Raw genomic sequence first — 17359 nt, 5'->3', positions numbered from 1 at the left:
GAGCTTTGGTCCGAGTATGCTTCCAAATTCATAAAAAATCCAACAATGTGATTTTCTGGATTTTTTTTCTCATTTTGTCTGTCATAGTTGAAGTGTACCTATGATGAAAATTACAGGCCTCTCTTATCTTTTTAAGTGGGAGAACTTGCACAATTGGTGGCTGACAATACTTTTTTTGCCCCACTGTATCTGGACGGTACGTGGTGTTCAGGCTTGTAAGGGTTGTCAGAGTTTCCTGTCTCTTCCTCTCTGGTCAGGCTTGCCATGGTGGACAGGGTTGACATGGTTTCCTGTCTCTTCCTCTCTGGTCAGGCTTGTGTTTGAAGCGACACTTGTCACCATAGAAACAGTCGGTGGTCCTCCAGAAGAAACACTCATCACCATTGATGGAAGCCATCCTCCTGGTCCTGGGAGAGAGAGAGACAAACAGTATGAAAACCCAAACACCTGCACCTGCTTCCTCCTGCTTCCACCTGCTTCCTCCTTCCATCACTTTGTACATTTCAAAAGTTTATATGAGTTGATTGGTAACACTTTAGAATAACTCATAATGATGTTTTGAATGACAGACAGATGGATGTCTTTACCCTGTGGAGGCGTACTGGGAGGCTGAGGAGGTGTTGAGGCCTATAGGGTTGGTCCTCTGAGGAGAGGGAGGGGTTCTCTGCATCTAGCTGTCTGGGTACCTGATCACCAGCCTGGTGCTCTCCAGCTCCACCCCCTGGACAGGAGGACAAACAGCAGGCACAGTCCAAATACATGAAATGGGACCAATAGCATAGTCCCACAAGTACAATGGAACCAATAACAAAGCTTGTTTTTCCTTTGCTGCCAGAAATGAGTTGAATCGTTGTACTTTTCTCTCTTTGAGGAACGTTGGTGATACTATTTAAAGCTCTAAACTGAAGCTCTAAACTGAAGGCTCTTGACTCCGTGTATCGTGCAGGGACGTCTAACTCACCATTGTGGTCTCGACAGTGCTGTCAGGTGGACATCAGTAGCAACATGCAGCCTCAAACCCTGGTCCATTCCTAGTCAGAAGGCCATTTAAGGAAAACTGAGGGGAGGTGGAGGATATGAAGTGAGAGAGTGAAGGGAGGAAAGGATGGGGAGATAGAAGGAGTGGGGAGAGGGAGAAGACAGACCGACACACACACACACACACACACACAATCAGCAATTTCCACTTTCACAGTAGAAAGCTCAGACACTGACCTTCAACCCCATCAGTGCACTCCCCTTGAATAAGTATCCCTTTGGCCAATCAGGGGTGAGCTGGATGGACTTCTGAGCGTCTGATAGGGCAGAGGGGGAGAGCTCCAGACACCAGTAGCAGTATGAAACCCCTTCCCAAAGAACCATAGAAAATGAAGAAATGAGATCAATGTAGAAATAGTCCATCCAGACCTTTACCACTTAGGAAATCTGTTGGACCACTTACATTAGAGTACTCCTGCAGTAGTCTAGGGAGCAGCATACCCATACCACACAAACACACACACACAGACACACACACAAGCAAACACACACAAAAACACACCCACGTATAAACACACACACGCACACACCCATACAACGTCTGAACTACCGGGAAAGACTCTGGCCAGTTCCAGACTCAGTGTGTGTTTATGTGTGTTTACGTGTGTGTGTTCATGCATGTTCGTGTGTGTGTTTGTTGATGAACAGTGCTGATTGTTGATCTATTACAGTTTATCTCCTGACAGTAATGGAGTATCCCTGGCTGGCCTATAGGCTTGCCACTCATGTATTATGTTGCTCAATGGCTCCATCATGTGTACAATAGACAGAAATACAACAAACATAATTGATTTATTTGTTGTCTATTTATTGTCTTAAACTGAGCTTATTTACAACATGATACTTGTACTGTATTCAATGTAAAAAAATACTGCAAAATGTAATGTATCTAAAATAGGTAATAATTCATAATTTGATAATAAAACAAGCAATATTGACACTGAACGATATGGTATAACATAATATAAAATATAAAATGCCCAATAATATCTGACACCAATACAAAGTAAAACGTATTAAAACAAATCAGGAGAAACTCCAGAGCTAAAATTATTTAAAAGCTCTCATCGATGTTATTCCTTTTGTGTCACTAAAACAAACCAATACTTCATCTATTATAAAACATCTGGAATTGGCTAAATCCCATAGAAAAATATCAAAAACAGATAAGCACAAGAAAAGTAGGCTATTTATTAAGCGGAGCAAGTTCAGAAAGGAAACCCGAGGGCCCGCCTCAACTGAGATGGCACCAATTAGAGGCCAGTATCATTCACGACTTCCTTATTGACCTGGTCTGCTCTTACATCCTTCTGCCGCTTGCTGCTACTAAGCGCTGGCTTCTTGTCCTCCATTGATTCTGCTGCTGTAACTAGCTGTTTCTCGCTATGCTGCTGATTTCTGATATAATGTTGTCTTTGTGAATGCTCGCTGGCTGTGTTTGAACCTCACCCGCATCGTTCAATATGCTCATGTTGCAATGTTTGGCTGCTGCGGTGATGTGATTGATTGAGAGGATCAACCATGTTGCTGCTCTGTTTTCAGTTAATAGCCGGCGACATGTAGAATTAGCTAAGTAGAATTAGCCTCAGGAGTAGTCAATCATATAGCCTACTTGTTTGTTCCCAATACCAGCTTTCGAGCTGAGTCGGTGCAGGTCTATTCTGGGCTCTGTTTATGACAGTGTAACACTGAGGTCAAGCTCAGCCTTGAAACTGTTTCTGTACATGTTTTTTAAGTGTCAGAGTTGAGAACCCTGACTCACATAGGTATGTTGTGCCAAACTGGACCAGAACATCTACTGCTTTCTCAGTCAGGCAGGAGACCGCTTCCTATTGTAGATGAGCAACCCAGAACTGTGAGTGAGTTTTCCTCAAAAAGTATCTTGCTTCAATCAATTTATTCCAGCTAAGAATAACAATTATAATTGTATTTTAACAGCAACAGTCCCAACCTAGACTAGTTTTCAACAATAATGTATACAGTAAGTTGTAAAGTAGGCCTGATCATTTTTTATTTTCATCTGTACTGTTACTAGGGTTGCACTATCAGTAGCTAGCTTGTTTTTGGCAAATGTTAGCTATTAGCTGTGTACAAGGCCAGGGGATTGAAAGAGAAACTCACATCTACTACTATGAGAGTTAGTTAATACTCCCTTATTACTGCTTATCGTCACCTGTTATAAAATGCCAACAATCTGAACGACAGCGCTGCATCTGTGTAGCCGAGTGATCTGCAAGAAAACAGCAGAAAAAGAGATCAAGTACACAACTCAGATGCACACAGGCATCTCCCTCTCACACTGGTGCAGCTGCCAAACTGAGCAGAGACCGAGCAGAACGCGCACCGAACAGAGAGCGCAGATGCACACAGGCATCCCCCTCTCACACTGGTGCAGCTGCCAAACTGAGCAGAGACCGAGCAGAACGCGCACCGAATAGAGAGCGCAGATGCACACAGGCATCCCCCTCTCACACTGGTGCAGCTGCCAAACTGAGCAGAGACCGAGCAGAACGCGCACCGAACAGAGAGCGCAGATGCACACAGGCATCCCCCTCTCACACTGGTGCAGCTGCCAAACTGAGCAGAGACCGAGCAGAACGCGCACCGAACAGAGAGCGCAGATGCACACAGGCATCCCCCTCTCACACTGGTGCAGCTGCCAAACTGAGCAGAGACCGAGCAGAACGCGCACCGAACAGAGAGCGCAGATGCACTTGGCCAAATCAATTACAGTAGATCATGAAATAATGATATATTTACACTGACATGTCGCGACCCACCATTAACAGGTCCTTGACCCAACTTTAAGAAAGGCTGCATTAGTGCATACTGACTGACTGGGTGCATCACTGACTGTTATGGCAACTGCTCGGCCTCCGACCAAAAGGCGCGTATGGCCCAGTACATCACTGGGGCCAAGCTTCCTGACATCCAGGACCTCTAACCTGACAGTGTCAGAGGAAGGCCATAAAAATTGTCAGACTCCAGCCACCCCAGTCATAAGCTGTTCTCTTTGCTACCAAATGGCAAGAGGTTCCAGACCGCCAAGTCTAGGTCCAAAAGGCTTCTGAACAGCTTCTACCCCCAAGCCAAGACTCCTGACCAGCTAATCAAAGGGCGACCAAGACGCTGCTGCAACACTCTGTTTATTATCTATGCATAGTCACTTTAGCCCTACCTACATGTACATTTTACCTCAACTACCCGGTGCCCCCAAATTGACTCTGTACGATAACCCCTGTAGAGGGGTTGTGTTAAATGCAGAAGGCACATTTCAGTTGAATGCATTCAGTTGTACAACTGACTAGGAATCCCCCTTTCCCTTTATATAGCCTCTATAATGTTATTTTACTGCTGCTGTTTAATTATTTGCTACTATAATTTTCTATTTTTTACTTAACACTTAATTTTTCGTAACTTATTTTAACTTATTTTTTCGTAACTTCTGAAAGCATAGTTGGTTAAGGGGCTTGTAAGTAAGCATTTCCATGTAAGATTTACACCTGTTGTATTCCGATACTGTTGCATGAGTCACATTATTAGTTTCCATTTTATGGTATAATTTGTGTCACTCTAATATTTACTTCATCCTTATCTACAACAGTAAGTTTAGGCTCTGATGTATTAGCCATATTCTAAGCCTGTTATGTATTTTACATAGTTAGTCCTCCCTGTCGGTCCATCTTTACATAGTTAGTCCTCCCTGTCGGTCCATCTTTACATAGTTAGTCCTCCCTGTCGGTCCATCTTTACATAGTTAGTCCTCCCTGTCGGTCCATCTTTACATAGTTAGTCCTCCCTGTCGGTCCATCTTTACATAGTTAGTCCTCTCTGTCCGTCCATCTTTACATAGTTAGTCCTCTCTGTCGGTCCATCTTTACATTATATGCTACTGTAGCGATCACTTCATTCTAGTCATCATGTATTAGCTACTGTTGTTCATTCTTATTAATCTCCTGCTAGTAATACATTTACGCATGTTATCATGTATGCTTGTACATAGTGAGTATGCAGGCATCTTATACCCTGATGAGACTCACTCTGCTACAGTAGTTTTAGTGAGAGTGGGTCATATCTACCACCATCGTGCTGGCCCAAATGCTGTTGGCCGCTATATGCGCTGTTCAGCAGTCGAGCATTACTGGATCTTTTTATCATTAAATGCATGTATTCATAGATGTACAGCATCATTTAAAATGTCATACTACTTCTTAAACCTGACTTTCTTCCTCAGATTCCAAGTTATCACATTGGACCTTAGTGGGGAAGCTGACGCTGTGATTACTAATCAAGGCTAGCTATAATTTCAGCTGTGTTGGATGGGCTGTTAATATTAGCATTATCTGGCATGTGGTGGTCTTACTATAGTTTCAGCTGTGTTGGATGGGATGTTGATACTAGCATTACCTAGCATGCGGTGGTCTTACTATAGTTTCAGCTGTGTTGATGGCATGTTGATACTAGCATTACCTAGCATGTGGTGGTCTTACTATAGTTTCAGCTGTGTTGATGGCATGTTGATACTAGCATTACCTAGCATGCGGTGGGCTTACTAAACACCTGAAGGAGCAGAGCTAATGAATAGTTCAACATATTTCTACATGAAATGTAATCAAATCTGGAAATGGCAAAATCTTATAGAAAAATAGCAGAAGCATAATCTATCCCCCATTTATCATCTATATACAAACTGTATTTATCATCTATATACATACTGTATTTATCATTAGGATAACAATCTAAATTCCAGCATTCACTCAAAAGTTAAAGGTCATTGTCTGGAAAACCTAATAGATAAGAAAGCGTAATGATAGTAAGAGAATAGCATTGTGAGGCCTAGCTTTGGTTTGATGCTGTTGCTCTTCAGTCCAGGTTCTGTGGTGGTTCTCTTCAGTTCAGTTTCTACGGTGGTTCTCTTCAGTCATGTTCTGTGGTGGTTCTCTTCAGTCCAGGTTCTGTTGCGGTTCTCTTCAGTCCAGGTTCTGTGGTGGTTCTCTTCAGTCAGGTTCTGTGGTGGTTCTCTTCAGTCTGGTTCTGCGGTGGTTCTCTTCAGTCCAGGTTCTGTGGTGGTACTCTTCAGTCCAGGTACTGTGGTGGTTCTCTTCAATCCAGGTTCTGTGGTGGTTCTCTTCAGTCCATGTTCTGTGGTGGTTCTCTTCAGTCCAGGTTCTGTGGTGGTTCTCTTCAGTCCAGGTTCTGTGGTGGTTCGCTCCAGTTCTCATAATCGGAGGGCTCAGCATCTATCTGAGGGTCTGTGTCACTTTCCAGGTTCTGTGGTGGTTCGCTCCAGTTCTCATAATCGGAGGGCTCAGCATCTATCTGAGGGTCTGTGTCACTTTCCAGGTTCTGTGGTGGTTCGCTCCAGTTCTCATAATCGGAGGGCTCAACATCTATCTGAGGGGCTGTGTCACGGGGGAGTCCCTTAATCTGAAAGAAGACACTCTAAATTAGCACTTTACGAACCACTGTCTACATTTTTAGGTAAATTCATTTTCTTACTGTCTATGTTATTGGGATTGAAATAGCTTTGGTTGTTGACATTATTACCTGTGTGTCTGCAGTGGCATCACTTCCTCCTGTGGATCTCCTGTAATGAGGAACAGAGTGAGTTCTGCTCTCTACTGACCTCTAGTGGAAGTTGATATGTTACTAATACAGTACATCTCAATGAGAGACTCACCTCTTCATATAGCAGTAGATGGTGACAAGAAGAGCTCCAGCAGTCAGGACAGCCCCCACCCCCACCACAGGAACCCAGGGAAACACTGCTGCAGGGTCATGAGTTTATAAATGCATGATGTCAGAATGTAATCTGTAAAATTACAGAGCACAAAAATAGACAGAATGTGTCATACTTACATGTAACATTAATATGGACAGGGACAGTCTCTCTCCCTATAATGTTCAGAGCCTCACAGTAGTATCCCTCTCTGTCCTCAGAGCTGATATTATGGATGGTGTATCTCTGTCCTGATGCTTTTGGTGAGATCACGTTCTTCTTGTACCAGGTGTAGTTTTCCACAGGTGGGTTGGCGTCACTGCTGCAGGTCAGAGTCACTGAACTGCCCTCCACTATTTCACCAGAGGGACTGACTGACACTGAGGTATTCTTTGGGCCATCTGGTGGACAGTATGAACCAATACAGTGTCTTAAAACAGTGTTGTACATGAGGAACATCATGACACTTGGACTTATGATTGTATGAGTGAAATCAAATTTAAAATGTGTGAATCTCAGATCAAAAGAGAAGGACAGGCGAACTTACAATGAACATCTACATGCACAGAAGTGGAGTTGAGACGTCCATATTTATTCTCAGCCTCACAGTAATATTCTCCTCTGTCCTCAGAGATGATGTTAGTGATGCTGTAACTCTGTCCTGATGCTTTTGGTGAGGATACGTTCTTCTTGTACCAGGTGTATTTGTCCACAGGTGGGTTGGCATCACTGCTGCAGGTCAGAGTCACTGAACTGCCCTCCACTATTTCACCAGAGGGACTGACTGACACTGAGGTGTTCCTTGGTTTATCTGATGGAAAAATGTGTCACAATACTTTCCTTTTGAGATCAGAATATATATCTGTAAAATCATAATTCAAGTAAAATAGAGTTGAAATTGGAGATTATATGCAATACTTACACAACACATTTACAGGAACAAGCTTTGATATTTTGGCTCCAACTTCATTCTCAGCCTCACAGTAATATTCTCCTCTGTCCTCAGAGCTGATATTATGGATGGTGTAGCTCTGTCCAGAATGTCTCATTGACATTTTCTTGTATGTTATCTTGTACCAAGTGTATTTGTCCACAGGTGGGTTTGCATCACTGCTGCAGGTCAGAGTCACTGAACTGCCCTCCACTAGTTCACCAGAGGGACTGACTGATACTGAGGTGTTCCTTGGGCCATCTGGTAAAGAGGATGACAGAAAAGGTCAGAGTACACATTGTATAATGCAACAAAATATGTAAATGTTTTCTTCAGAAAACTTGAGTGGGGCCAAGTTTGGCCTGCAGACCACCAGTTGTGTAAATCTGGTCTATGTCATGGAAAAAGCAGGTGTTCTTAATGTTTTGTATAATCAGCATGTAGTTCTAGAATTATATCCCACATACTCACATCTGACAGTGAGAGTCTCTTCAGCAGAGGGGAGATCCTCCTGGCCATTAACAGCACAGGAGTATCTGCCTGCATCCTCACTGCTGACTGGGTCTAGGATCAGGTACTTAGTCTCGTGTCTGAACAGACGTTGTCCGTTCTTGTACCAGATGTAAGAGGGGTTGTCCTGCAGAAAGCATATGGACTCACAGAACAGACAAAGCCCCTTTCCCTCTATGATGTTGGTTGGATCCTTAATCCGCACCTGAAGACCTGGAGTAAAAAACATCATTAAAACCCTGAATCACCTGATTACAATAAACAAAGACTTTCCTACACAGAAGGTTCCTATTGTATCAATGTTAAAAAAAGACAACACCCACAGCTGCATGGTCACTGTGGCAGGAACAGGGTTAAACACTTCTGGTAACTCTCCCCAAATCCCCATGTTTTCCAGAATATTCCCAGAATCAGAAGGAATTAATCCTCCAACCAGGATTTCTGGAATTTGGGGAAAGTTACCAACATGTTGCATCACCAGGCAGGAGTCACATTCACCTGTAGGTTGTGAGTGCAGTGTTACCTGTGACAGTCAGAGTTGTTCCAGGGAAGCTGTGTCCCCATCTTGATGTCTGTGTGTTGAATATGAACTTGTACTCAGCTGAGTCCTCCTCTCTCAGATCTGTGATTCTCAGGGTGGAGCGACTCTCTCCTTCTCTCCAACATACTCCACACGACCTGCATACCCTGGGTCTGTGGTTAGGTCCTCAGGGATCAACTCATCCCTCCACCTGTCACTCTGTTTAGGACTAAACCAGAGTGTTGATGTGATCGTATCATAACCACTGTCATACGTGGAGGATATATCCACTGATGACCCCTTCAAGGCACAGACTCCCTGATGGGGGTAAGTCACACTCCAACACTTCTGACCACGGACACCTTAAACAATAACATGACAATATAGTGTTTTCTGTATTCTTTTCTCAGATCTTTCTGTGTGATGAGTGTTTCAGATGTGTAATTCCCCAACATGAATGAATGTAGCCTAATGAGGAGGAATACTGTAGTGGAATCTACACTCACACACTGCAGGAGAGTGGAGATCCTCATGGCCTTTTACAGCACAGGAATAACTGTCTGCATCACTAATGTAGTCTGAGTACTGTCTGGAGGTGTCCTCCTTTACTTTGTCTCCGTTCTTGTACCAGATGTAGGTGGGGTTGTCAGTCAGAGTACACGTGCCACAGTTCAGGGTCACCCATCTTGAAAACAGTGAAGTTGTCATCTTTACCTGAAGATCTGGAGAGAAATACAACACATTAAATACTGTATGAATTTACTGAGTTCTCTTCTAGAAATGATGTAAGCCAGTCCTATTCCAGTCTGTACAGACTATCATCCTGACCCTTATACTGAATGAACACAACTCAAGATATGTTGAATTCAAATTACGTTAGTCTGTAGATTGATAATGCACATTTGTATCGAATCTTGGTCTAGTATGGAACACAGTATTTATTACCTATGACAGACAGAGTAACTCTGTGTCATACTGCCCTCTCGGATCTGAAACTATTTTAGAGACAATAATGACAGTCATTCTCTCTCTCGGGTCTCTGTTTCAACTACACTGAACAAAAATATAAATGCAACATGTAAAGTGTTGTTTCATGAGCTGAAATAATAAATCCCAGAAATGTTCCATATGAACAAAAAGCGTATTTGTCTCATGCAGCGTGACACATCTCCTTCACAGAGAGTTGATCAGGCTGTTGATTGTGGCCATACACGTGGTCTGTGGTTGTGAGGCCAGTTGGACGCACTGCCAAATTCTCTAAAACAACGTTGGAGGCGGCTTATGGTAGAGAAATGAACATTCATTTATCTGATAACAGCTCTGGTTGACATGCCTGCAGTCAGCATGTCAATTGCACACTCCCTTAAAACTTGAGATATCTGTGGCATTGTCTTGTGTGACAAAACTGCACAATTTACAGTGGCCTTTTATTGTCCCCAGCACAAGGTGCACCTGTGTAATAATAATGCTGTTTAATCAGCGTCATAATATGCCACACCTGTCAAGTGGATGGGTTATCTTGGCAAAGGAGAAATTCTCACAAACAGGGATGTAAACAAATTTGAGAGATGTACATTCTTTGTACATATGGAACATTTCTGGGATCTTTTATTTCAGCTCATGAAACAAGCACATTACATGTTGCATTTACATTTTTGTTCAGTATGTCCTCTTATGTGAAATAGTACATTTGGTATTTTTCCATCACATACCACTACTGTGTCTGTATGACTGCCCTTAAAACTTGTTGGGGATAGGGGGCAGTATTTTCACTTTGGATGAATTGCGTGCCCATAGTGAACTGCATCCTACTCTGTCCTAGATTGCTAATATATGCCTATTATTATTACTACTGGATAGAAAACGCTCTGAAGTTTCTAAAACAGTTTGAATTATCTCTGTGAGTATAACAGAACTCATAGGGCAGGCAATCTTCCAACCAAACAAGAGGTGAAATTCTGAGTGTGGGTCAAATTTGACGTCATCGCCCCTTCCCTCCCAAACAAGATATGGATTTGGTAGCACTTCCCATGCCTTCCACTAGATGTCCTCAGTTTGTAGAACGTGGAATGGAGCCTTTGGTGTGAACTTTGACCGAATGGGAGGGAAATAGTCACTGTCCCGACAGAATGCCATTTTCCTGTGGCGCATTTGTCTGTGGGTGTCACCGTCGTTCCATTTGGCTGCAGATGAAAACGTATGATCCGGTTGGAACGTTATTGGATATATATGAAAATAACATCCTGAAGATTGATTCTCTACTTAGTTTGACCAGTTTATTCGACCTGGAACATATCTTTTTGAAGTTTTTCGTCCGAGTTTTCCAGGACCAGCATCAGTTTTTGGGCACGGAGCTGAAAGTGCAGATGCAGCTATTTGGACACTAGTATTGGACATTATGGAACAAAACAACGATTTATTGTGGAACGAGGACTCCTTGCACTGCATTCTCATCAAAGGTAAGGGAATATTTATGATGTAATTTCGTATTTCTGTTGACTCAAACACGGCGGAGAAATACTTTTACGTCTTAGCTCCCTCTCAGATTATTGCATGGTAGGCTTTTTTCGTAACGTTTTTAAAAATTCTGACATAGCGGTTGCATAAAGAACCAGTGTATCTTTAATTATATGTAGAACAAATGGTAAAAGTTTATGATGAGTATTTCTGTAATCTGGCGTAGCTTTCTATAATTCCTGCGGATATTTTGGAGGCATTTCTGAAGATGTCGTTAATGTAAACCGAGATACGTGGATATAAATATGCATATTATCGAACATAACATAAATGTATTGTGTAACACGTTATATGAGTGTCATCTGATGAATATTTTCAAAAGGTTAGTGATTCATTTTATCTCTAATCCTGCTTTTGTGACTATCTTTGGCAGGAAAAAATGGCTGTGTTTCCTTTTGATTGGTGGTCTAAAGTAAATATATGTTGTGTTTTCGCTGTAAAAAAATGTAAAAATCGGACATGATGGGTAGATGAACAAGATGTTTATCTTTCATTTGCTGTATTGGACTTGTTCATGTGTGAAAGTTAAATATTTCTAAAGAATATTTTTGAATTCCCTGCGCCTCCTTTTCAGCTGAATGGGGGGGTGGAGTTCCCCTCGGGGATCACCTTGACATAGCAGGTTTTAATAAGGTCATTACAGTAAGATGTGAGATGAGTGACAGATTACCTGTGACAGTCAGGGAAACAGGTGAGCCAGAAAACTTGTCTCCAGATGTTATGAATCTGAACCTGAACCCAGCAGAGTCACTCAATCTCAGGTCTGTGATTCTCAGGGTACAGTCACTCTCCTTATCCCCAAGGTACTCTATATGACCCTCATACCCTGGCACTGAGCTCAGATCTTCAGGATCCATACCAGACCATTTAGTAAACCAGAAAGCTTGTTTGATCTCATGGTAACTGGGATATGTGTAAGAGCAGGATATGTCCACTGTTGACCCCTTCAAAGCACAGATACTCTGATGGGTGTAAGTCACACTCCAACACTTCTGACCTGAAATACAAGAAGACAATATAACACCTTATCTAAATCTTAAATAAAACTTAATTACAATATCTACAGATATACACTGATGTTGTTTATGAAGAAGAAAAACAAACAAGTTTAACAGTGTACATTCGTGACAACCATCATTTGAATAGTGATCCATATTAATTGGTTCATTGGCATAAGTCTCACAACCTGAAACAAACATGTATCAGATTTTTATTTTTTAAAACACACTCACACACTGCAGGAGAGTGGAGATCCTCACGGCCTTTTACAGCACAGGAGTAACTGTCTGCATCACTAAAGGAGTCTGAGTCCAGGCTGGAAGTGTCCTCCTTTACTTTGTGTCCGTTCTTGTACCAGATGTAGGTGGGGTTGTCAGTCAGAGTACAGGTGGTGCTACAGGTCAGTGTCTTATCCTGATGTCCACCAGTCACCTTCACCTGAAGACCTGGAGAAACAACAATATCACTGGAAATCCCTTTATCACTGACTTATCACTCTAATACAAAGATGGAAGAAATCCTATGTTATACAGACATAAATACAAACCAAGACATTTCTCCTGAACTAAATGGAATTCAACAGTTTAACTATATTGAATGTAACTGTACCTGTGACAGACAGAGTGACTCCAGGATCACCAGTATATCTCCATGTTCCAGTCTGATCTGTAAATCTGAATTTGTACGTAGCTGAGTCACTCTCTCTCAGGTCTGTGATTGTCAGGGTGTGACCATTCTCTTCATCCTCACGGTACGTCACACGTCCTTTGTAGTCTGGGTCATCACTCAGCCTTACAGGCCCAACAGCATCATTTTTGTTGAACCAGTAGGTTGTTGTGACTGTATGACCACTGGGATATGTGTAAGAGCAGGTCAGCTCCACTGTTGACCCCTTCAAGGTACAGATACTCTGAGTGGTGTAAGTCACACTCCAGCCATCCTGACCCAGTACCACTGAAACACAGTCACACAACACAATGGTATCAGAATTAAGCCAAGGCCAATGGTCTCACACTGAAAGTAGGGGTTGTTCACACTTTGTTGCTGTAGTTGCTGAGTGTGAATGGAAACTGTAGAAAAGCATCACTCAGTGAGGTGTGAAAGATAACTATTTAAAGTGAAGTGGCGATGCCTAACAGAACACACCAGAATAACATTATGATTCTTATCCTTTTAGAAATGTCTGTAGATTGATAAACAGAGCAACTAAAAGATAAGAATGAGACCATACCTGCTACAGACCAGAGAAAGACCACCAACACACTTCCTGCTGTTCTCAAGGCCATTGTTGCATCTCCCACCCTGCAGTCTTAGAAACATAAACAACAACTCACTCTATAGCTGGTGAATAACTACATACAAACCATCAGGGGCAGCAGGTAGGGCTCTAGTCAAAAGTAGTGCACTCTATAGCTGGTGAATAACTACATACAAACCATCAGTGGGGCAGCAGGTAGGGCTCTAGTCAAAAGTAGTGCACTCTATAGTGAATATGGTGTCATTTGGGATGCAGGTATAACAACACATCATCATCACATTTACATTTAAGTGCAGACGCTCTTATCCAGAGCGACTTACAAATTGGTGAATTCACCTTATGACATCCAGTGGAACAGCCACTTTACAATAGTGCATCTAAATCATTTAAGGGGGAGGGGGGGGTGAGAAGGATTACTTTATCCTATCCTAGGTATTCCTTGAAGAGGTGGGGTTTCAGGTGTCTCCGGAAGGTGGTGATTGACTCACAGCCTCGGGTGGATGGTGTGTAAATCACATTCTTCATTATAGTTTGGTAATATGGTTTGTCAGCGGTATCAGCAGGTAGTCTAGCAGTTAAGAACATTGGGCCAGTAACTGAAACATTACTGGTTCAAATCCCTGACCTGGCAAGGTGGAAACCTCTGCCATTTTGAGCAAGGCATTTACCACCAGCTTGAATGACACCTCCTATCCCCAAGCTGTGAGGATAAACAACAAGTCACACACACCTTTTATATCATCATTATATGATAGTGTCTGTATTTACAAAGTGTCTCAGAGAAGGATCTAGCATTAGTTTTCCCATTTAGATCATAATTATATGGACCAGGAGGACCTGATCCTAGATCAGCTCTCCATGTCTGAGACCCTTGAGGAGATGACTTACGGCTAAAAACAAAAAACTATATTTCAAGATATCAAGAGTACTTACAGACTGAAGGGGAGAGGTCTTGTACAGTGAGTTAACTGACTGGTATTGAGTGGGAACTGACATTAAGTGTGTGTTCTGTGGTTGAGACATATTTATAGTAGTCAGAACACAAGTAGCTGATGCAGAACAGTCCTCTCCTTCCTCTTTAAGACATTAACATGCATGAGGACCAGAACAGCATGTCAGAGAACGGAGGTTACTGTATTAGAGAGGGTCCTACATTTCTATAATAGACAAAATGTCTCCCATTTCCACTTTCAATAAATACAGAACCATGTTAACAATATGTTGACTATTCTATATGGAATGTTTATAATATCTTAGAATGTGTTGCCTTGTCCCTCTGAGTTCTACTTGGAACAGGTCAAAGTTCCATTTACATTTGGACAGTTCCATGATGACATTCATTCTATTCTACAAACACATTCAATTAATCAGATAGAATGGTGAAACACAACATTGGCTACTTGACAAAGTCACATTTAATCACCCAAACACTGATGTCTGTAGTAGTACAATATGCCACTGTCATTTCTTTACACTGATTGCGTCCCAAATAGTGCACTTCCTTTGACCAGAGCCCTATGGGTATGGTATGACCGTGTGTGTTTACATGCCCTCTCAACTTGATTGGCCTGCAGCCCTGTCAATCACCCTTTGCACCGCTGTTCATCCAACCAATCAGGGTGCTTGGATGTGCTGCAGGACACCGCCTCCCCTCACCTTCAGTTAGTGCACGACATGGTCAGTCTTGAGAAGAAGTGTTGTGTTGCTGATAGACTTTTGACATGCAGTTCCTTACTGCAGTGTGAGACCAGCGAATATAACCACACAATAATATAAAACATCTTCAAATGGAAACAGATGTGTCTGCATGTATGTGGTGGTGGTGACCATCAAGAGTAGAGAGACGGGCCTCAACACCATGTTCTAACCAGACAGCACTATAGTGGGCAGAACCTAAACCACTCAGCATTAAGTACGCAGCAGGTCTCGGCATATCCAGCTAACCGCTCAGACGAGATCCAGCTGTTACACATGTAAAAACGGTCTGGATGACCTCTACTAATCCCTAGGTACTGACTCAGGAATGTGTGAAGGACCACAGGGACGTCAAAGGGTGTTATTGTGACCACAACAAGGCCCTCCGGTTCACTTTGGGTTCTTATACAACAGGATTTCTAGGAGGAGAGAGATACATGAAAATATAACTAAACCTTCTCTCCAGCTGCTTCTTACCCATTGTGCTTTTTGTCCCTTCCTGCCTCCCGTCCAGGATGAGAACAATCAGAAGTCCATGCATCTGTTCAACAACGTCACTTAGTGACACTTCCTGTGGGTGTGGCCTATCAGAAGGGATGCCCATATTTACCCCCACCCCATGTTACTATCCCATAATCAGACTCAATGGGACTGTCAGGGGGGTAAACCTCTCCATTGGATCTTCACCCTCCCATCCACCCCTAACTCCTCCTTCCTACCTGGGAAAGTATGACACTAGTTAGGGGGTCAAGAAACATATGACAGTTGGACAAAATGGTGGATATTCAGTACAGACACTATCTAGGGGAAGGTACATAAGGCCCTTGAGTCTGCATCAAAGTCTAGAGAGCTTGCTGTTATGGACGTAGAAAAGTTCAAACACACACCCTACACAGTATAGATGTCAACACTTCTCCCTACCCTGGTTAACAGGGAGGTGATGCTGAGTCAGTTCATCTGAACCAACAACACTTACTGGCAGTGCAGAGAAACAAGAAGTATACTACTGTAAGTGTGAGTTCTGTGGTTGACACCTTTCAAAAGTAGCCTAGTCAGGATGTTAAGACATTAACGTGCAAAAACAACATGTCAGAAAATAGTTGTATTTGTATATTTGAGGAGGGGCCTAGATTTTATAAACAGGCTAAATATGACCCATTCCCATCACTCCTCATCAGCTGCCTCAAAGTGGTACTGAAGGTTCCAGTGTTCTAGACTAGAGCGCCACCTACTGGCATCTCAACATTACTGCAGCCTCCAGTCCTCATATTATGTCCTCATTCCTTTGGCAGTAATAGGAATAAAATGAATGGATAGTGTTCCATTCATTCCAGCCATTACAATGAGTCCATCCTCCTATATCTCCGCCCACCAGCCTCCTCTGTTGTACAGTACTTTTAGTAGCTTTAGCTAGCAGATAATCCAATGAACATCACCATAGCCTGCTGTATTGACTGTGTCATGTATTGTAGTCTGCTGTCCATAAATTATGCAGTTCAGTCAACTCAACATTCCAAATCAATATACAGTCCTGTGTGCATATATTTTACATATGGGTGGTCCTGGTAACCAAACCCATTACGTTGCAGGTGCCATGTTCTACCAACTGAGTTACATAGGAACATGTTCTGTATAGTCTAATGTTTCTCACTGTGTGTCATGTTAATACTACTCCTAAACACAACCCACCATCACTGTGTCTCATGTTAATACTACTCCTAAACACAACCCACCATCACTGTGTCTCATGTTAATACTAGTCCTAAACACAACCCACCAACACTGTGTCTCATGTTAATACTACTACTAAACACAACCCACCATCACTGTCTCATGTTAATACTACTCCTAAACACAACCCACCATCACTGTGTCTCATGTTAATACTACTCCTAAACACAACCCACCATCACTGTCTCATGTTAATACTACTCCTAAAGCTCTTGTGAAGCATCAACTCATCACTCTCACTCTTACTGTCACTCTGTTGCTCTCAGAGCTCTTAAAATAGCATAACGTCTTCATGTGAAACACCATGTACAATGTACTTCCCATCTTTTGTAGCATAGAATATAGCTCAGAATTTGCCAAGGGGGCCAATCATATTGGTCGTGACTGTAAATCCACGAATCAGATTAATATGTCAAAATGCATTCACACGCACAGTTATTC

General features: G+C 42.5%; 2 protein-coding genes across 2 annotated transcripts in view; both read right to left on the bottom strand.

The window, feature by feature from the left end:
- The window catches only part of LOC135532587 (sialoadhesin-like), a 35406-nt gene extending 33016 nt beyond the window's left edge, over positions 1–2390 (bottom strand). Inside the window, exons 1-3 of the mRNA XM_064960063.1 lie at positions 2343–2390; positions 687–721; positions 283–407 (exon numbers count right to left, since the gene is read on the bottom strand). Coding sequence (XP_064816135.1) covers positions 283–407; positions 687–721; positions 2343–2390 — 208 coding nt within the window. The remainder of the gene's footprint in view (positions 1–282; positions 408–686; positions 722–2342) is intronic.
- Positions 1850–14500, bottom strand: LOC135532589 (uncharacterized). Its single transcript, XM_064960065.1, has 14 exons — positions 14426–14500; positions 13466–13543; positions 12844–13188; positions 12468–12680; positions 11906–12232; positions 9225–9440; positions 8845–9080; positions 8059–8134; positions 7680–7949; positions 7305–7568; positions 6898–7158; positions 6719–6806; positions 6586–6625; positions 1850–6465 (listed from the first exon to the last, which is right to left on the bottom strand). Exons 2-14 carry the CDS (start codon positions 13518–13520, stop codon positions 6223–6225), a joined length of 2634 nt encoding a protein of 877 aa, XP_064816137.1. The 5' UTR covers positions 13521–13543; positions 14426–14500; the 3' UTR covers positions 1850–6222.
- Between the last annotated feature and the right edge of the window lie 2859 nt (positions 14501–17359).

Source organism: Oncorhynchus masou, unplaced genomic scaffold (assembly GCF_036934945.1).
Source record: "Oncorhynchus masou masou isolate Uvic2021 unplaced genomic scaffold, UVic_Omas_1.1 unplaced_scaffold_1923, whole genome shotgun sequence".
Lineage (NCBI taxonomy): Eukaryota > Metazoa > Chordata > Actinopteri > Salmoniformes > Salmonidae > Oncorhynchus > Oncorhynchus masou.
Note: the sequence above shows the minus strand (reverse complement) of the source record. Positions and strands in the feature narration are given on the sequence as shown.

Coding starts and splice junctions, on each gene's coding strand:
- LOC135532589 (XM_064960065.1), bottom strand. CDS start 13,520: ATGGCCTTGAGAACAGCAGGAAGTGTGTTGGTGGTCTTTCTCTGGTCT. Junction 12,233..12,467: donor TCTCCACTCTCCTGCAGTGT/GTGAGTGTGTTT, acceptor CTTGTATTTCAG/GTCAGAAGTGTTGGAGTGTG. Junction 6,626..6,718: donor ATCTACTGCTATATGAAGAG/GTGAGTCTCTCA, acceptor TCCTCATTACAG/GAGATCCACAGGAGGAAGTG.